The sequence below is a fragment of the Crocodylus porosus genome, unplaced genomic scaffold, assembly GCF_001723895.1.
Source record: "Crocodylus porosus isolate Cpor-Errol unplaced genomic scaffold, CroPor_comp1, whole genome shotgun sequence".
In the NCBI taxonomy this organism is placed as follows: Eukaryota; Metazoa; Chordata; order Crocodylia; family Crocodylidae; genus Crocodylus; species Crocodylus porosus.
Genome location: NW_017728886.1, coordinates 101,786,984 through 101,808,826, shown reverse-complemented (window position 1 = coordinate 101,808,826; position 21,843 = coordinate 101,786,984). Strand labels below are relative to the sequence as shown.

General features: G+C 46.7%; 1 protein-coding gene across 3 annotated transcripts in view; it reads right to left on the bottom strand.

Moving 5' to 3' along the window:
• The window catches only part of INVS (inversin), a 220,282-nt gene that overhangs the window by 76,966 nt on the left and 121,473 nt on the right, over positions 1-21,843 (bottom strand). For all 3 annotated transcript variants that reach the window (XM_019539887.1, XM_019539867.1, XM_019539876.1), the window contains one exon: positions 12,705-12,876. In XM_019539887.1, coding sequence (XP_019395432.1) covers positions 12,705-12,876 — 172 coding nt within the window. The remainder of the gene's footprint in view (positions 1-12,704; positions 12,877-21,843) is intronic.

Below are 21,843 nucleotides of genomic sequence, written 5' to 3'. Positions count from 1 at the left end.
GAAAACTGCCACTTTAGCATACAAATGGTAATAGAATTTCACCCTAATTCCCTTGGATTAAAAGGCCATACCAAAATGTAAAGATCAGAAAGTAATGACTAACATATACTAAAAGGTTTGTAGAACAAACAGTTTGAGTTATCCAAACAAAAAATTCACATGCAAATAATCTCAGAGGCTCAACAAAGGCTTTGTAAAGTTACACAGGTGTTAAAAGGCTTTGTAGGGAGCTTTAATAATCCTAGTGACTGCACATAATTACAGCATCTGAGAGATGTAGCTCACAAATAAAGTGATCCTAGACATAACTTCTAAAGAAGTCATGCACTGTACTGTTTGGTTTATTTTTCTTGTTATATTGTTTGCTGTTCACATTCTGCATAATTTAAGTTAGCTTCTGTTTTTTCTTAAAAAAATCTTCTTTGATTTATAGATAGCTGAATGTGTAAGAGAGAAAGATTTTCTCATTTTATTAGTTCAAAAAACACTCAGTTTAATAATGACATATCTCATAATGCATTTTACATATAAGAGGCAAAGTAAAAGTTAAATAATCAATTTCCATGCCAAACCATATAGCCCTGAATAAAAGAAGCCTAGAATTGCATAGGAACTCAAAGGTCATCTAGTTCAACCCCCTGCAAAAATGCGGGATTCATTGTTCTTAAACTAGCCTAGACAGATGTCTAGCAAACCCCTTCTATAAAAATCTTAAAGGAAGATTCCACAACTCCAGGCATCTTGTTCCATTCCTGCTGTTTGCAAGTTTTTACTTAGATTTAACCTAAAACTGCTTTACTGCAGTAACCCCCGCCCCCATTTCTTGTCCTGCTGTCTTTGGCGAAAGAGAATACTTGTTCTCCATCTTTTTATAGCAGCTGTTCAAGTATTTGAAAACAGCTATCCCATCGACCTTTTTTCCAGATTAGATCTATTTTGTTTCTTCAGTCTTTCCTCAGATGGCTTTCATTCCATCCTCCATTACCATCTTTGTTGTGCATCTCCAAATCCTCTCTAGTTTACTTCCTGTTTAAATGTAATGCCCAAAACAGATACAGGACTCTATTGGAGGCTTAACCAGCACCAGCTGCCTTCTTGGCAACTACATCACATTTCTATGTCATTGTCGCTGGGCACTTGTGTGCCCCGCTCCTAATGAAGGATAAGTACTTAAGGGGGAAGGAGTGTAGCGGAGCACTAGGGTGCTCGCTACTAGTAATGGCAATGCGGGCTTAGCTGCCAATCAATAGGGCAGCACAGCCGGGGGCTGCCAAAGCAACTGAGTGGGTCAGCTGACCACCAGGGGGCAGGGCCTGGCCTTTATAAGCAGAGAAGGCTGAGGCCAGGGTCAGTTCCCCTCTGGCAGCCCAAGGAGCAGGAGCTCTGCTGCCACCAAGTCGAGCCGACCCAGACCAGACCAGACCAGACCAGACCAGAGTTAAGTAGAGCAGCCAGAGCACTCCAGCGTTTGTATAATGATGAGAGGGGGTGAAGAGAACCCTGGCAGAGAGGTGAGGGAGCGCCTAGGTGGCGCAGAGTTTAGGTTATAGCCGGGCGGCTTCTTTTGGGTTGTATCTGGTTGGCTCAGGGCTTTATGTTGCTAGTTTGTTATCATTACACCGGAGGACTGGGTGAGGCTGTAGGGGAAGGAGGAGGCCCCACTAGGAGCTCCCCAGTAAGGTGGGGGTGCTTCCAGCATGGTAAAGAGCGCTGTGTTTTGGGGTGGCCCAACCCCAACCCCAGTAGGGGTGGCTATCGGGATAACTAGTGCGGTAGAGAGTGCTGCGTGTGGTGGTGTCCAGACCCCAACCCCAGTGGGGGTGGCTAGCAGGATAATTTCAGGGGTGCTACCCAAGAGTGTGGGGGTTCCTGGTGACCCCAGCTCTGCGGGGCGGTATTTTACAAGGCCCCAGTGTGGGCGAGTAGTACGAGGAGCGCAGGACAGGCCCCAGAGAGGGCGCGTAGCACGAGATGCGCAGGACTGGCCCCAGAGGGGGCACGAGACCCCAGTGAGGGGAACTTACTGCGGGACGCAGATGATGAAACCCCAGCAGGGTAGCACCTGTGGGGAAGCGCGCGGTGACTGCGGAGAAGCCCAGTCGGGGCAAAAACGTGGGGAGCGCGGAGACAAACCCTACGGGGGGGGAACCCGCCGTGACCCTGGTGAGACAGACCCTAGTGGGGAACTACCTATCTAGGAGAAGCCCCAGCAGGGGTGAACTTATGGAGAAGCAAGCATATTGAGCCGGCATGAGTGGGCCAGCGAATACAAGGGAACCAGTAAGAGGGCGTGAGTTGCATGACAAGCTCAGGAGCACCAGTAAGGGCACTGGTTGCGTGACAAGTCCGGGAGCGTTAGCCAGGATGCCAGTTGTGTGACAAGGCCAGAGCGCCAGTCAGGGCGCAGAGAGTAAACTGACCAGTCAACGTCTGGTACACCTGCGACACTTGGGGCGTGCTAAAGGGGAGGGTGGAGGCACACGTAGCCCATAAGGCTGGGGCGCACTGGGTCACCTCTCATAGGATAGGGGCCAGGACGAACAGAGCACCGTGTTATAGGGAACAGTAAGGCAGCCTCCCTTAAAAGTTATATAACACCAAGACGTGGCAGGCGAGACTGAGGGTGCTAAACAGTTAACTTGGCACCATAGAGGGCACTAGGGAGATCACGGCCGCTCCTAGGGCTTGCTCCGTGACAGTCATGTTAAGCCTGTTATCTACCAAAGTTTCTCAATGATGCTGCTGTCTAGTCAATCATTTCCCATTCTGTATTTGTGCATTTGGTCATTTTTTCCTAGGTGGTACCTTAAATTGGCCTTTATTGAAATTTATTCTGTTGTCTAGTGCAGTCTTCCAATCTATCAAGATCCTTTAGAATTCTATTCCTATGCTTCAAAGAATTTGCAGTCCTTCCCAGATTTTTTCATCTGCAAGCTTGATCAGGAAATTCTCTATTCTGGCACATAAAAAATTAACAAACATGTTAAATAGCACTGAACCTGGGACAGGACCATGTAGAATCCCACTTGAAAACTCCTGTTATTTGGACATTGATCCATTAAAAATTGCTCTCTGCTTGTTAGTCAGCTAATTATACATTCACCTCACAGTAATTCTATATAGCCATCATTTCTTAAGCTTACTTAAAAGAATGTCACATATTAAAAGCCACACAAAAGCTCAAGTATATGATGTCTGCTGCATTTCCTCTGTCCAACCAAGTTACCTTGTCAAAGGAAATCGAGGTGGTTTAACATGCTTTGTTCTCAACAAATCCATGCCAGCTGCTAATGATCACCCTTTCCTCCTCCATGTATTTATAAATTGAGTATTATATAATTTGCTCCAATAACTTCCAAAGTACTGAAGTCAGACTGACCAGTCTACAATCCTATAGGCCCCCATTTCCCACCCCAAATCAGGAAAAAATGTTAAGCAGCACTGAGCCAAGAACAGATCCCTGTATGACACTTGAGATTTCCTGCAAGTCTATAATCTACCCCTTTATAGTTACATTTATCTTGCAGTTATTCAAACAATTATGTATCCACCCAATGGTGGCTGTAGTTAGCTCACACTTCTGCAGCTTGCTTATGATAATGACATGTAGAACTCTGTCAAATTTTACTGAACTCCAGGTATATTAACCCTGTCAAAAAAGGAATCAAGTTGCTTTGATGCAATTTGTTCTTTATAAATACATATAGGATAGTACAGATCACTTCACATTATCCATAGGTTTTTAAACTGACTGTTTTATACTGACTGTTTTATATATTTTTTTAATAACTTCCCAGATATTGAAGTTGGACTGATAGGTCTATAATTCTTCAGGTTCTCCCTTTTCTATTTTTACATTGTTTTATGTTGCCCTTCTCTTGTTTTCTGGTTCTTGATCTGTCATTCATTAGTTTTTTTTATTAATGCCAGTGACTTTGGAATTTCTTAGAATTATAGAAAGTTAGGGTTGGAAAGGACTTCATTAGGTCATCTAGCCCAACCCCTTGCTCAAAGCAGGACCAGCCCCAACTAGATCATCCCAGCCAAAGCTTTGTCTAGCCAGGTTTTGAAAACCTCCCAGAATGGAGCTTCCACCACCTCTCTGGGTAACCTGTTCCAGAGTTTTACTACCCTCCTAGTGAGAAAATTCTTCCTAATATCTAAACTAAACTTCCCTTGCTGCAACTTGAGACCATTGTTCCTTGTTTGGTCATCTCTTTCAAGACCCTCTTCAGGTACTTGAAAGCTGCTATTAAATCCCATCTTAGTCTCCTCTTCTCTAGAAGCCCAGTTCCCTCAGTCTTTCCTCATAAGCAGGGATCCTGGTTTTCTCTGATTAAAAATTGCAAATTCTCTGATTTAAAATTGCAAGTTCTCTGATTAAAAACCCAAAATCCATGATAAAAATTAAAGGCCCCCACAGAACTGCTGGTGCCCTGCACTCCCCGCCACAACCTCAACAGGCCTCCTGATGCCCCTCACAACAGCCCCCCAGACACAGACCTACAAACACAAAGGTGCACACAGACACTGACACCCACCCCAACAAGTAAGCGTGTGGGGGGGCAAGGGGCAGGGCAGGGCAGGGTGAGGGAAAGGTAAGGTGCTTGGGGGGTAGAACAAGAAGCGGGGGAGCATGCCCCTGTGCCCACTCCCAGGAGCAGGGCAAGGGGATGAGGGCAGGGGTGCCACTCTGTGGGCCACACACACACTGGCTGGCCTGACAGGGGGTTCACACATGGAGGCTGCTGCCGCAACTCCACCACTGCACCCTGCGCTACCATCCCATGGCCACCCACACAGATTTGTGGGCAAGTGGCACAAGGTCTGGCAGCAGCAGTGCATTGGCAGCAACTGTGTGTGGGCCACATATGTGTCGCCTGGCTGGGGGGTGGAAAGGGGGCCTTGCATGCAGCAGCTGCCACTTCACCGCTGCTTATGCCCTGCGACTGGCTGCACAGCTCTAAGGCAGTGTGGGGTGTTGGTGGCTGTGTGCTGGCCCAGGGGGGCGGGGGAGGCTTTGCAGGCAAGCACTGCCACCCGCAGAGCCATGCCCTTTGCCCCTGGATCCTAGAGGCAAGTGGGGCTTGGGGGCTTGAGGGCTGTAGGGCAGGGCTGGGAAAGGTGGCTGGGGGCTGAGGGAGCAGCGGTGCTGCCAGCCCCAGGCAGCACACCGCAGCCAGAAGCAGAGCCAGGGGGTGAGGGCAGGGGTTGCCCTCCGTGAGGGGCTTTGCAGGCAAGTGACGTGGGGCGTGGTGTGGTGGTGCTCACCATGTGTGGCCAGCACAAATACCACCCAGCCAGCTGCCCAGGGGAGCGGGAGGCTTGCATACACCTGGCTGCACAGCTCCGTGGCCAGCTCTGCAGCAGCGGCAAGGGATGGTGGCTGTGGGGGGAGCTTGCACACTGCCGCTTACCTGTGGGGCCATGCCAGCTGTAACAGCCACTGCATACAAAACCTCCCTGTGCTGCCGCAGAGCCATGCCTGGAGCTGTGCAGCCGGTGGCAGTGTGGTGGCGGCTGGGCGGCACACACCCAACCCCCCACCACCCCACGCCACCACCACACTGCCGCTGCCCCCCTGTGGCTGGGCACAGCTCTGCAACAGCGCAAGGAGGTTTTGTACACAGTGGCCATCACCGCTGGCATGGCCCCACAAATAAGTTGAAGCAGTCATTGCATGCAAGCCCCCCACAGCCACCATCCCTTGCCGCCACTGCAGAGCCAAGTATGGAGCTGTGCAGCCAGCCACATGTGAGCCTCCCCCTTCCCCTCCCCTGGGCATCCAGCTGGGTGGCATGTGTGCGGCCTGCACATGGCGGGCACCACTACACCATGGCCCACATCGCTTGCCCAAAGAGCCTCCCACAGAGGAGCACCCCTGCCCTTACCCCCTGGCCCTGCTCCTGGCTGTGGTGTGCCGCCTAGGGCCGGCAGCACCCCCCACTCACTCAGCCCCCAGCCACCTTCCCCAGCCCTGCCCTACAGCCCCCAACCCCAACTACCTCTAGGACACAGGCAGGCAATTATTTCGGGTGGAGGGCCACTCACTGAGTTCTGGCAAAGGACTGCATGACAGGCAGCCAGGGGCAGATAACTATTAATTTTCTAAATTTTTTAGGGGCCCCATGAGCTGGAGAGAACAGTCTGGTGGGTCGCATCTGGCCTGTGGGCCACATTTTGCCCACCCCTGCTTTAGGATCCAGGGGCAGAGGGCAAGTCTGAGCCTGAGCCCAGCCTTGGCTGACTCAGAGGCTCAGGCCCTGCCCTTCCTCCTCTCCCTCCCCCTCCAGTTGGGCTGGGAGTTTCCTGACCTTTCTGCAATCAGTTCTTGCAGGCTGGAGCTGTGCCAGCCTGCAAGAGCTCTTTGCAAAAGCAGAGAATTCACGGATTTCTCAGCTAAAAAGGGAAATTGGTGTTTTTTCCATTATTCCATGGGAAATGGAAAACCTGGATCCCTGCTTGTAAGTCATGTCCCCCACCCCCTAACCATTTTTGATGCCCTCTGTTGGATTCTCTCCAACTTGTCCACATCCTTTCTGCAGTGGGGGGCCCAGTACTGAACACTGTACTCCAGATGTGGCCTCACCACTGCTGAATACAGAGGAATAATTACTTCCCTTGAGCTACTGGCAACATACCAACCAATACAGCCCAGTATGCTATAAGCCTTGGCACCAAGGGCACACTGCTGGCATTCAGCTTATTGTCCACTGTAACTCCCAGGTCCTTTTCTGTAGAGCTGGTGCCCAGCCAGTCAGCCCTCAGCCTGTACTGGTGCTTGGGATTGTTTTATCATAAGTGCTGGACTTTGCATTTGTCCTTGTTGAACCTCATGAGATTTTTTTTTTGGCCCAATCCTCCAATCTGTCTAGGTCACTCTGAATCCTAGCCCTACCCTCCAGCCTATCTACAACTCTCCCCAGCTTGGAGTCATCTGCATCTGTCTTCTTCAGCTAGTTCTGTCAATAATCTAGACTGAATTCTGTCAAGCACTATTGACTTATATTATTTCTTTACCTTACCTGTCATGAACTGCAGCCCTACCCCCTTCCAGGGCCAGGTTCAGAAGGGGTGCAGTGGTGTGCCTACACCTTCGCTTTTGGATTGGATCTAGCCTGGGAGCCTCTGGAGACCATTTTAAAGTCTCCAAAGCATGTAAAAAACACCCTTGCCCTTCATGTGGAAGGAATGTGCCTCTAAGCATAGAGAGGAAGGCAGGGATTCTTATGTGCTTTGGGAACTTAAAAAAAATCTTCAGAGGCTGTTGTGGCAGTGTGTCCCTAACAGCTGGTGTGGGGAGGAGTCTGGTAGTAAGAATGCACCCCCCTTTTCCAAATCTTGGATCCATCACTGCCATTCTATTTACAGTAATTTTGTTAGTCAGCTGATCACTGCTTTTCTAGCCTTTTTGGGAAGACTGAAAAAAGGTGGCATTGAGCAGCTCTACATTATGTGTATACTCCATCAATAATTCACTTTCTCTAATGAGCAGCAGCCCCTAACTCACCTCGTCCATTGAGCAGCAGCCCAATGGTTTCACTCGTCTTTCTTTGTCATATGGCATGTTTCTAAAACTGCCTCTTCTCATCTTTTAGCCTTTCTTGCCAACTGTAACTTTTTTTTGCTTTAGCTTTCTGGCTTTGTTGCCACATGTTTGTGGTATTTCTTTGTATACTCCTTTAGTGATATGCCCTTCCTGCCATTGTCTACATGTATCTCTTCATTGCCAAGTAGACAGGAACCTAGAATATTTCCAACAATCAGACTGAAGTTTTGGAATGGTCTTCTGAGCCAAGCAGTGGAAGAAAGAACTGAATTGCTTTAAGAATGAAATTGATAAATTTATGGTATGATACATAAGATAGGACTGGAAATTCCAACACACCAAGATGTGTTATGTCCAGGGATCTGGGTTTTCTGTTCAGCATGGAAAAAGGTAGAAAAATGTGGATTTTCTTCTTTTAAGGAAAAAAACACAGATGTTAGTCCTTTAAAGGAGAAAAATGCAGAAAAAAGTGGCTTTACCCTTGCAGGCTGGCAGATTTCCAGCCTGCAAGGGGCTGGGGAGAATGGGAAGAGGGGAATCAGGCAGGCAATGTGGAGATTAGCTCCCACAGTTCCCTGCAAGTAAGTTTTTTTTTGGGGGGGGGTGAATGGGGCTGCCATAGTGAGGGAGGGAGAGAGTTGAGCAGGGCTGGGGCTAGGGGTGCTGCCCAGCCAAAGTGGTGCGTGGGGCCTGGAGTCTAGGAATGTGTGGCCATAGGGCCCAGCTGGTAACAGGATGGAACAGCAGGTGGCTCATCCGAGGGTGGCAGGGGGCCAGCTCCCCACCACGCATGCACTCCCGGGGGGGCATGTGCCCCCAGATTTGTGCATGGGAGGGTGGCAGATTTGGGCAGCCCATTGTGGGCTCAGGGCTCTCTACACTGCTGGCCTCCCCCTGGGGCTTCTGTGGCTCAGCAGGCAAGACCTGGAGTGGCAGGGCAGAGCAGGGCAAGGAGGCATGGTGCTGCTGTCGAGAGCCCTGTGCCAACATGGAGAGGCGTTCTCTGCCTGTCTGGCAGCAGCAGGTGTGGTGGCATGAAGTTGTGTCCCTTGCTGCAGCTGGGTGGGCATGGATCACCTTGCCATGGCAATGTGGGGCTCCCGGCAGCAGCACTGAGCCTCCCTACCCTGCCCTGCTATGCCTTTCTATGCTGGGCCCCACCCACTGGGCCATGGAGGCTCCAGGGGGGAGGGCAGCAGGGCAAGAAGCCCTGAGCAAGCAGCAGGCAGCCTGTTTCCTGCCCCCCATGGGCTCCGCTCCAGCAGTACCACCTTTGGGGGAGTGGGAGCCAAGCAGGTGCAGGGGGCTGTGGACCCAGTTCCCTAGCCCTGGGAGCTGGGGGTCTCCTCTGGCAAGGCTTGGTGGGGCAGGGGGCTGCAGGTCATGAGTGAGGGGCATCAGCAGTGGTGGAGGGGCTGTGGGTTGAGGAGTACTGTGCGTCAGAATACAAGAGAGCTGGGAGGAAAGGGACTTGGTAGTGGGGATCTACTACAGACAGCCACACCAGGAGGATGAGCTAGACCTAGAATTCTCAAGGCAGCTCTCAGAGACCATATAGTCAAGGGACATGGTTGTCATGGGTGACCTAAATTACCCTGACATCTGCTGGGAGGAGCAGTCAGCCAAGTCTAACCATTCACATAGGTTTTTAACTTGTATACAGGACCTTCACCTAATGCAGCAGGTATATGGTCCAACTAGGGAAAACGCTTTAATGGACTTGGTACTGGCTACAGGGGACGACCTGGTGGCGGATATGCAGATACAAGATAACCTAGGGGATAGTGACCATCAACTGATTGAATTTACTATCAGGCAAAGGGCAGGAAAGATAACCAGTAGGGCAGACGTGCTAGACTTCAGGAAGAACAACTTCAACATGCCCAGGAGATTAGTGAGGCACAGATGATCAGGGGCATTGATGAGATGGGAGAGGCATACAGGCTGTGGAAGCAGGGGTAGCTCCCAAAGAGGAGTATAACTACTTGGCTCACACCTGCAGGGAGTCAGTTAGAAAGGCCAAAGCTGCAATGGAACTTAGGCTGGCAACAAAAATTAAAGACAAAAAAACCCCGTCCTTCTTCACAGATATAGGGAGCAAAAAGAAAGCACAGGGTAACGTAGGACCCCTACAGGACAGACTAGAACAATTGGCAACAGATAGGAGGGACAAAGCTGAGCTCTTCAATGAGTTTTTTACTTCTGTATTCTTGAACACAGATCAGGACAAATCCCCCAAATGGATTAGAGATGAGCACAGGAGGGAAACCAGCCCACCAACTGTTAGCGCCAACTTAGTGAAGGAACACTTGGATGGGATGGATATCTTTAAGTCAGCAGGCCCGGATGATCTTCATCCCAGGGTGCTGAAGGAACTGGCTAGCATCAAACAGAACCACTGGCATGGTTAATTGAGCACTCATGGAGCTCAGGTCAGGTCTCAGAGAACTGAAAAAATACCAGTGTGGTCCCTATTTTCAAGAAGGGGAGGAAGGAGGATCAGGGTAACCATAGGCTAGTTAGCCTCACCTCTATCCTTGGGAAAACTTTTGAAAAAATTATTAAGAATCACATTTGTGGGAATTCAAAAGAATAATGTTGAAGGGCAACCAGCATGGGTTCATAGCAGGTATTTTCTGCCTGACTAACCTTGTTTTTTTTTATGGGTAGGTCACAAAATGCTTAGATGCAGGGGATGAGGTAGATGTCATCTACCTAGTTCTTAAAGCCTTCGGTATAGAATCTCATCCTATTCTCATAAATAAACTGAGCGGCTGTGACGTAGATGATTACAGTCAGGTGGGTGGCAAATTGGCTAATGGGACGCACCCAGAGAGTGGTGGTGGATGGGTCGGCATTAACCTGGAAAGATGTGGGCAGCAGAGTCCCTCAAGGTTCGGTCCCTGGACTAGTGCTGTTCGATGCCTTTATCAGTGACTTGGATAAGGGCATGGAGAGCACTCTGACCAAATTTGTGGATGACACCAAATTATGGGGTAAAGTAAACATACTAGTGGGTTAGGGAATGAATCTAGCCGTATCTGGACAGGTTGGAGAAGTGGGCAGAACAGAATAGGATGCAATTCAACAAGGACAAACACAAAGTGTGTTGCACCTAGGGAGAAGGAATTGCCAGCACACCTACGGGCTGGGGGATGACCCTCTCAGAAGCACTGTAGCAGAAAGGGATCTCACAGTCATAGTTGACTCCAAGACAAACATAGGTCATCAACGTGAAGAAGTGATCATTAAAGCTAACTTCACTTTATCATGCATTAGCAGGTGCATCACAAACAGGTCCAGGGAGGTAATACTTCCCCTCTATGCAGCACTGGTGAGGCCACAGCTGGAGTACTGCATCCAGTTTTGGACACCGTACTTCAAGAGGGATGTGGAGAGGGTCCAGAGGAGGGCTACTCATATGGTTAGGAGCCCACAGGTAAGTCATTACGAGGAGAGATTGACCTGAATCTCTTCAGTCTCCGCAAGAGAAGGCTGAGAAGTGATCTTGTGGCTATCTACAAATTCATCAGGGAGGACAGCAAGGGATAGGGGATGCTCTTTTTACCAGGGGACCCCTTGGAGTAACTAGAAATAACAGATGCAAACTGACAGAGAGAAGATTCAGGTTAGGTATCAGGAAGAACTGATCATCTGACCCCAGCGCTCTTTCCTGCCCGGGGCAGGAGGTCAGACTTGATGATCTGCTGAGGTCCCTTCCGACCCTAATATCTATGAATCTATGAGTGGCACTGGCAGGGCCAGGGGACTGTGGGTTGGGAGTGAGGGGCACCAGTAGGTCTGGGGGGTAGGGAAACTGTGTTTGGGGAGTGAGGGGGCTGGCAGGGCCAGGGGGCTATGAGTCAGGAGTGAGGGGCACCAACAGGGCCAGGAGGCTGTGGATGGGGAGTAAGGTGTACCTGGAGGGCCAGGGGGCTGTGGGTCAGGAATGAAGGGCACCAGTAGGGCCAGGGGACTGTGGGTTGGGAGTGAAGGGCCCCAGCAGGACTGGTGGGGCTGTGGCTTGAGTGTCAGGGGCAACAGCATGGGCAGGGGCAGGGCACTGGCATATCAGGGCTGCTCAGCCCCACATAGTGGGGGCAGAGGGACAGGTGCATCCTGGTGAATGAAAGGGGCAGATGTAGCTCTGATTTTCTATGATAAAAAACACAAATCAGATGCCAAAATATACAGGTATTTAATATTTATTTTATTATAATGATTGAGGTACTGGTAGGCTTCCATATCATTTTAAAATTGTAAATACATCAGTAAAACATTGTGTTCAACTGATACCTATACATATATAGTGGGTTTTTTATTTTAATTGTGGAAAAACATGGATTTGGGTTTAAATCAGAGAATTTGCGATTTTTAAACAGAAAAAAACCAGGATCCCTGGTTATTTGTCAAATCCTGAATTTGTAATCCCCATATTGGGGTACACAGAAAACCCTTGTAGCATTGTAGCTGTCTAACAATGTCAAGCCTCAGGGCTATTGCTGGTTGCCAACTTCAGGAAAGAAGGATTTTTTTCCCTTTGTGAATGCTACTTGGCTTCTGGATTATCTTTCCACTTTCCTCTGAAGTTTTGGGATGCTAGACACAGCGAAGACTGGGTGCTTTTTGCTGGGGTATGCTGTGGCACCCATTAGTACTCAGAAAAATCAGAGGCTCATTGAAAAGGGCCTTGCTTTTCTATTCACAGTCATACCAATTATAGAATCAGGAATATTTTTTCCCTAGGTCAGATTGATAGATTGTGAGGATTTTGGCCTTCTACTGCAATGCAGGGCTCGGTCCTTCTCCTACGATCTTCTAAGCACACATTTACCAACCACTTCCCCAACATTGCAGTGGCAGGGCACTGGCAGTGCGTTGATCTCCCTTGCTTTTACTTTTGGGATATTATAGGCGGTCCTTGGCATTTTGGAGAGTGCTCCTTGTCATTCTGGGTGAGGGTTTGATGTGATGGTTTTGGGTATTTTTGGGTAAGTGATTACCTGTGAATGCAGGAGAGAGGACTTGATGGCCCAAAGAGTTTCCATTTTGAGGTTTTTACATATATGTAATAATTTATCACTGCTTCTAGTTTGTTTGTTTTTTTGTATTAATGCAGGCATTTAATTTTTCTTTACTGTAAATCATGCCTTACCTGTGCCAGCATATTTGTCTGTCACGTTGATATCAATGTCCAATTTAAAATTCAGCATAGTCTTGATAACATCATCACTGCCTTTCCCAGCCGCCCACATAAAGGATGTTCTTCCCTCAAGGTCTGAATCATCTTTCACAGAGGGATATTTCAAAAATACTTCAACTGTTTCCTGAAAGAAAACATCACTGAGTAAGAATGCTATTGAAATTAACATAGAAAGAAGTCTGTAATGACAGAAGAAACTATTGTTTTGTCTTACTTAGCAGTTTTTCTGAAGAAGCAAAACAAAGCTTCATTTTTTCTTCTTAAGGTTGAATAGAGTAAAGTCTCATAACAACATTCCTGGCTCATAATATCACCACTAACGTTGTGTCAGAAAATTATCAGCCCTGGCCACTGTTTGATTGTGTTATTATGACTTTTCTTGTAATTATTCTTATTTTGCTTCCAACTCTTTTATTGATTTCATTTCTTACTATTTTTTTTTTACTTCATTTTATTTTTAAATGGCACATGTATCAAAAGAAGGAACAAAATACAACCATCACTGTGAAGGAGATAATGGGACAACACTAATAGCAAAAATCACGTTGAAATACAGCATATGAGAAAATATTTCTATTTTCAAATTTGGATAGGACTTTACATGATGTTTAATTTATCAAACAACACTAGGCTATTCTATAACATATTCACTATGTGACAAATAACTTGTTTCTCAAATAAAACACTATTATTATTATTTAATACAGTTATGGGTTTATTGAATTACTGAAATATAGTAAGCAGAAAAATGACAAATCATTGTAGCCAAGGCCAGGCTTTGCACTCTGTAACTGACATATTTGAAGACTGTCTCTTTTAACTAAAGAGAAAAACTCTTTTTGTGGTGATGGGTTTGTTTCAAGTTCTCAATTATGGACCATTTATTTCCAGTTTCAGGCTCAATGATTGCATTACAGCTTTTAAAAATGGGATATTATAAGAACCCCCCCCCCCACAAATAGTTTAAAACATAAATACAGAAATCCCTCCTTCTGGCTTTCTCTCAGCTAGAAATCTTACCTCTCGCTCCCTGGCTGATGTCTGTGCTCTGAGCTTCCAGGCCCCCACTGACTGAAACTCAGGAAGTTATATTGTTCCAAAGATAAATACAAGTTTTTGGGCTCAGTGTAGGGGTAGCTGGGTGACATTTAATGGTCTGTGATACACAAAAGTTCAGACTGAGATGCTCTAATGATCATTTTCTGACCTTAAAGTCTAACACGCAGAATAACAAGGACTCCCTTCCAAACAAACCCACTTGTTTAGCTAATGTTGATTCTGGGTAAGCTCTGGTAGTAAAGGGAGGAATAGTAAATACCACCTTAGGGGAAGAAACTGTCAAGTCAGAAGAACTCACTCTTTGAACTCTGATAGCCCATTACAAATGCTGTGGTACTGATACTGTATTAGTAGCAAAGTGTGCAATACTTTACATTTTCTTTTTGAATCAAAAAGTGGAATTCTATTTCCCTGTGGTCACCGAAGTGGCAGTTTTTCAATTAAAGCAATTTCTCAGCAGCGTGGACACATATCTAGCTGCTAGCTTAGAAAGGAGGGGACCTGGGATTCTAGCTTGGGGTTCTGCTCCCACTAGCCATGTCTATATGAAATACTTTACTGTGCAGTATACTAATCTACTGTGCAGTAAAGCATCACTGTCTACATGTGCAGGCACTTACTATGCAGTAAATTAGTCTACTGCGCACTAAATTTACCACTTGCTTATGCATATCCAGTAGACTAAAGTCTTTTTTTCTTATAACATCCCATATGCAGGTAGTATACGCAGGTAGTAAATTTACTGCACATGTAGATGTGCCCAGTGATACAGAAACCTCTGCATTGTACTTCAGCCATTTTTTCCTGTTCCTGTGACTGTATTACAGAGGAGATTCATCTCAATTTTAAAGTAAGCAAGCAAGGGCAAGAATTACTTGGCATGACTTAGCAGTAAAGCCTTTATTAAAAATGATAGAGTAGAGAAGAAGCAGAAGTAAAGACTTGATTTAATTAATGCACTAGGTAGGCCACATAAAACAATAATGCCTAAACTACACTCTCCTGTCCTCAATGGCCTGACTTTGCCACTAACTAGACTGCCTGTTCTACTGCATGTCTTTGGTCTCATTACAGCTCCTTATAACACATCTTCACTTCTAGTTCACAGCCCCCTTCCTTCCTCCAAGCAAACTCTTTGCATTTGCAATGGAAGCTTTACTCTGACTCAGCTTGTGTCTGCCTCTTTCTCAGACTTGAGGTAAGGCATTTGATCCTGAAAGCTCTCCCAAATATATACTTGGTCCAATAAAATATATCACAAAAAACTAACCTCTAAAGCAAAAATGTGAGAAAGGAGCATGGTAGTTTAGAAGGACTACCACCTTTTAGACACATATTGAAATGAAATAAGGGGGAAAGGTGAGAAAAAAAAAGTGAATGCAAAGAGCAGTCAACAAAATATGTGAGGAAGACAGAGACTAGGAATTGGGTTTTCTTGAAGACATTTATGTTAGGAGATTATTAGCAAATCCAAATAAAAATGTTGAAATATAAAAGAGGATGCGATGATAAACACAAGCACTGTACTTTAAAAACTAAAGCAATGAAACCTAAACCTAAAAAGGGAGAGCAGGAAAAACGGTGCTGTCACTAGATAGTACTTAGAAAATATTGGCTTGACCCAGCTGCTGTTGAAGCCAATAAGCTTACATTGATCACTGGGGCAGGACTGCTGTTATTGTTAATGCTCATATTGGTCCATACCCTATTCATAATGACTTTTATATACAAAGTGAGTAATCTGTGAAATGGATGCAGTATTTCAACATGAGGAAATTTAAAGTAAAGAATAAAGGATCTAGAACTTGTAGATGTTTAATATTGCTGAAAGAACTGGAATGAGATGACAAAAGGGCAGAGATATTCAAGGCTGTAGTAACATGAAGGTGAGAACGACTATTCAGTTGTGCAGTCTGCCAGTAGCATTTAGGTTTCCTCAAAGGACTGATGGAAGATGCATTTATAAATAACTGCTGGCATGAGTGAGCAGTCAATTATTACTGGGATGGACCTCAACAAGAGTCGTGATTCAGAGGTGTATCTGAGTCATAATGCTTCTTACAGCAATTTGTACAGCGGCACAGTTTATGCACTGCTCACTTAGGGTCGCAGCCAGTGTCAGAATCTAATGTTTCACAGACCAGCACTCTTGTGACATTCTATCTGGTATTAAACTACCTTATATATTAGTTTTTGTGGCTGGGTAGAGGGTCAGTAAAAGGATAATGTCTTGTCTCATGGTGCAAGCTAGTGATTTTCAAGGAATTTTTTCACTTATTTAGGGAAAAGCCCAAACCCTGAGACCAAAACACAGAGCTCACTCCACCCACAACAGTTACTACCTCTCTGGGTCACTAAGCCAGGCTCCTGGCTGCTTCCTCTCATGCTGGTCCTATGACTCTTTCCCATTTGGCTGCCTGAACCAGCTGCCACAGGAGGGCTGTTAGGTGATTTCAGTCCTGCCTAGCCTTTATTCTGGTGGTTAAGTTACTCTTCTAGACACCATCACAATGCACACTGCCCGTTTTTAAAAACAGAATCAAGGGTACTCTCTGTTAGCTACACTGATTCAGGCAGCTGCCCTGGCCAGAGTGGACCACATGTGCCTGCTCTGTGACACATGCTGCACATGGAGCCTGATACAGCCAATCTTGGACTCAAGCTGCACATGGTTCCTGAGAGCACCACATGCAGTGCAAGTTCTGGATTGGCTGGAGCAGGCACCATGTGCAGTGTGGTTCCCAGAGTGGGTACAGTTCAGCTGGAGCAGGCACTATGGGCACACAGGCACTGGACAGTGCATACCCCCAGCTGAACTACATCACATGCAACACCAGTTCTGGCTGCTCCAGAATATGCACTGCATCTAGTGTAGGTCCCATACCAGCTGGATTGCGTGTCATAACCAGTATGCTGGGGGAGGAGGGAGTCCATGGGCCCTATCCAGCCTGTAAACTAGCCCCATGCCACTCATCTGGCCCATGGGGCTGAATGAATTTGACACCACTGTATTAAACAACAAAACTTAATGTAAGGACAGTTTTAATAGATTTAAGAATGTAATGAGAGATGCCATTTTCTTCGCCCAATTACCAGTCACTATCTTAAGCATAAAATAATTTTGTGGCACAAGCTACCAACTGGCTATAGATAAACTTAGATTGAAAATTGGAAGATTTCTAACTATCAGAGATGGGAAGTTTTATAATATTTTTACAAGCACAGTGGTGAAGACAAGGAACCTCTACCTCTTGCAGATGAAACTGTGAACATTCATGGAATGGATAGTGTGTTAGGATAGCGAGTACCCAGCACTCATTGCAGTCAGTGTAAGAGATATATGGAATTATGTATCTGTAATACCCATAATAGGGTAGAGAGGTATTTCTGTTGTCTGGAAGGCATCTGGTAAATCCCAAGACACAAGGCTTTGGCTGGTCACCAGTTAGGTTCAAGGAAGGAAGTTTTTTTTTCTTTCTAGATGCTACTAGCTTCTTGGTTGGCTTTTTTTCTTTGCCTTTCTTTGAAACATGGTATTGTTCTTCCTTTCAGAGTTAGACTAGTTGTTACATTAGGGGTCAGGAAGGAATTTCCCCCTAAATCATACAGGCACAGACTGTATGGAAGGTTTGCTTTGCTCTGTAGGATGGGTTATAGTCCTTTTCCTAGGGTCTTTTGAACACATGTCAACCAGCTACTTTCCTGTTGTTACAATAGCTAAGCTACTTCCTTGTTGTTACAGTGACATTCTGGGTTGCCAGGCCTGTGGATCTTGGATAATAAGTAAAAGGTGCCAGGCCTGAGTTCCCAGGGCTGGAAGTTTGCTTTCCTGAATCCTTTCTTGAGTTTCTAGAGGTGGAGTCTTTAAGAGGTTGTGTAGTTCCCCTGGTATTGTTTGTTCTGTGGTCAGAAGTTTGTGACACTCCATGTTGGGAAATATCAGTTTCTAGAATCCATGCTGTTTTGACAACAGTGGCAACTCTTCTTAATACCAGAGATGTTTTTCAGGCTGAGTATGGTAGGAATAAACAGAAAAACTAGAAAAAAATGTGTAGGTTTTATAAAGCTACAGTTGGATGAACTAAAATACTATTTGATACTTACCATCAGGACCTGTGTTTGTTTCTTTTTTTCCAAACATTTATATTGAGGATTTTTTTGTACATCATTGTAATATGCTTAGTAATTTATAGAAAGACAACTAGTAACAAACACTTTGCCAACCTAAAGCTTTCCAAACTAGACTATCCAAAAAACTGACTGACTGCTTGGATTTACTTAAGTTAGCCAATTGATATTGAAAGTTTGCATCCATTAGGATATGATGTTAATCTAAAGCTAGGTCAGGAGGCAAGTACAAAGGAATTACACTTTAGCCGTGTTGTTTTGGATAAATGCTACATTTATTATGTCAGTGTGCAGGAGCGGAGGAGCTGATGGGCTCTGAGACGCGTGAGGCGGGAACACCCACAGTAACAGGCCAGCCGCGGCCCCGGAGGGCGGGGCACTCACTTACCTGTTACAGGTGGGGGAATGACACGGGCGGTATAAAGGAAACGCTGGAACCAAGGAGCAGGGGCACGGAACCGGAAGAGCCAGGACGGGAGCCGGACGCCGGGGAGAGCCAGGAGCGGCGGATGCATGCCGACACTTGCCGCGCACGTATGTTCTGGGGCAGAGGTAAGGCCCCGAGAGACTGCGAGTCGGGGCTGCGACCCCAGACACTAAAAAAACCCGGACTGATAGGGCCAGGAGCAGCTGGCCCCAGCAGGGCGAAGGGGGCACAGTCGGACTGGTTAGCATGGCCTTAGCGGTGAGGAACCGGGCAGTCCTGGAAGGGACGAGGCCCCAGGTGGGGCAGGAGGCCCCTTCTAAGAGAAGGAAAAAGGGAGCACCCAGCGAGAGAGGCGGACTCTGATAAGAGCAAACACCAGAGCCCAAAGTCCACAACTCCGGACGGGAGCGGTATTTGGGGTTCTACTTTTGTTATTGTTTTAGTTAACCTTTGTGTTCTCCGAAAAGGGGAGAGTTGGAGGATTGAAGCGGTTCACAAGTGGTGGACTCACACGGGGGCCTGGGCAAGGGTATAGGGGTGGAGGAGCCCTTAGAGCGACGGACCCTGCGCAGCTCGAAGTCTCATTTTTGGACGTGCACGTGTCGGACAATACACTGAACTGGAGAATCATCAAAGTCATGGCAGGCAAGTTGGACGTGTGCAGCCCCTGAGTGAGTATTCTACATTGCCAGGGAACCTAGTGGGACAGTGCCAGTGCAGGAGACGGACTGACACGTCCACAGTCAGCTATTAAGAAATAAATCAGTTTCCCTACGCAATATTTACTACAGTACTCTTAGCTTAACAGCTGGGTATAGATTCATAGATGATTCATAGATGTTGGGGTCAGAAGGGACCTCAATAGATCATCATTCCGACCACCTGCATAGGCAGGAAAGAGTGCTGTGTTCAGATGACCCCAGCCTATCTAACCTCCTCTTGAAGACCCCCCAGGGTAGGGGAGAGCACTACCTCCCTTGGGAGCCCATTCCAGATTTTGGCCACTCTAACTGTGAAGAAGTTCTTCCTAATGTCCAGTCTAAATCTGCTCTCTGCTAGCCTATGGCCATTATTTCTTGTGACCTCCAGGGGCGCCTTGGTGAGCAGAGCCTCACCAATTCCCTTCTGCGTCCCCACAATGAATTTATAGGCAGCCACAAGGTCACCTCTCAACCTTCTCTTGAGGAGGCTGAAGAAGTCCAGGTGCCCTAGTCTCTCCTTGTAGGGCTTGGCCTGCAAGTCCTTAACCATATGAGTGGCTCTTCTCTGTACCCTCTCCAGGTTATCCACATCCCTCCTGAAGTGTGGCGCCCAAAACTGGATGCAGTATTTCAACTGCGGTCTGACCAGTGCCTGATAGATGGGAAGTATCACCTCCTTGGTTCTGTTTGTCAAGCATCTGCTGATGCATGATAAAGTGCAGTTAGCTTTGCTGATGACTTTGTCACGCTGATGACTCATGTTCATCTTAGTCCACTAGGACTCCAAGATCCCTTTCCATTTCTGTTCTACCGAGCAGGGCATTTCCTAGGCAGTAGGTGTGCTGGACATTTTTTCTCCCTAGGTGCAGCACTTTGCATTTCTCCTTGTTAAAACACATTCTATTGTTTTCTGCCCATTTGTCCAACCTGTCCAGGTCTGCCTGTAGTTGTTCCCTGCCCTCCAGTGTGTCCACTTCTCCCCACAGTTTTGTATCATCTGCAAACTTGGACAGAGTACACTTCACTCTCTTCTCCAAGTCACTGATGAACACATTGAAGAGTATTGGTCCAAGGACCGAGCCCTGCAGGCCCCCACTGCCCACGTCCTTCCAGGTCAATACCTTACTCATCTACTACCACTCTCTGGGTACAACCCTCTAGCCAATTTGCCACCCACTGGACTGTGTAATCATCCAAGTCACAGCCTCTTAATTTGTGGGGTGAGATACCATATCAAAGGCCTTCCTGAAGTCTACATAAACGATATCTACCCCTACTCCTACGTCGAGGTAACCTGGTCATAAAAAGAGGCTAGATTAGTCAGGCATGATCTACCTGCTACGAACTCGTGCTGGTTTCCTCTCAGCATAATTTTTCCTGCTGGGCTCTCACACAAAAAGGAGCCTTAATAATCTTTTCAAAGACTTTGCCAAGGATGGAGGTGAGACTGATTGGCCTATAGTTGCCTGGATCCTCCTTCCTCCCCTTCTTGAAAATAGGGACCACATTGGCCCTTTTCCAGTCCTCCAGGACCTGGCCCATGCACCACAAGTGCTCAAATATACTTGCCAGTGGCAGCGCAATGACATCAGCCAGTGCCTTCAGTACCCTCGGATGGAGCTCATCCAGGCCTGCCGACTTAAACACATCCAGTCCTTCCAAGTGACTCTGCACCATCTCAGGGTCAACACTTGGTAATCTGGTACCCTGCTGTTGCCTCTCTACAATCCCATTGTGCGACTTGTCTTGCCCCTTGTTTAGGAACACTGAAGCAAAGAGTTCAGCCTTGTTCCCCCTGTCTGTCACCAATCGCTTTTGCCCATTCAGTAGTGGTCCTATACCACCCTGGGCCTTCCTTTTACTCCCTATATATATGAAAAAGAATTTTTTTTTACCCTTAACTTGAGTTGCCATCCTCAGCTTCATGATAGCTTTGGTCTTTCTAACTGCCTCCCTACAACTGAGAGCTGAGGAGGTATACTCTTTAGTAATCTCTCCCTGTTTCCACTGCTTATATGTCCCCCTTTTTGCCCTTAGGTTCCTCTGGATTTCTCTGGTCAGCCACGGCATCCATGAACAATCCCACTATGGATGCCGGGGCTGGCATTCTATTTCTTTTCTAGTCATTTAAGTGATCAGCTTTGATTATCCATGGCATTTTTGGTCATCTAAGTGGCATTTTTGGTACTTATGATTAGGTAGGAGGAGTTCTATTAGGCATACACACACACACACCTAATTTTTCATATACCTCACACTCTCAAATGCGTATCGCATCTTAGCTGCTTACAGATGTTAAAAAACCCAAAAAACATGCTTTACCAGAAGACGCAGGCATTAGTTTGACCAAGCTCACAACATCTATAGAGACTGAGCACTTCAGTGGGGCTTTTTGGCACTTTTACTAAAAGCTGATTCAATCAGCTATTAGTTAAAAGTGCCAAAAAAGCCCCACTAAAGTGCCTGATCTATACAGACACCGAGCATGCAGGGTCCAACTAACATGCTGCCCACTCTGGGCGTATGTTGGGTTCGGAGCAGGAGGGCACAGAGTTTAAAGTAAAGTTCTGTTTGTTTGTTTTTAATGTCTGTAGGCAGCCTTTGTTTCTAGGAAGGCAGAATGAGAAAAAAAAAAGATTTTTCCAGAGTTATGGCTACACTGAGCAGGGACAGAACCTAATCTTCAGCTCATTTACTCTCACTTTTCTGCTCAGGCTTACTTTCTCGCTCAGGCAAGAAGCTACAAGTTTAACCCTTACACAGATGAACTGTCAGA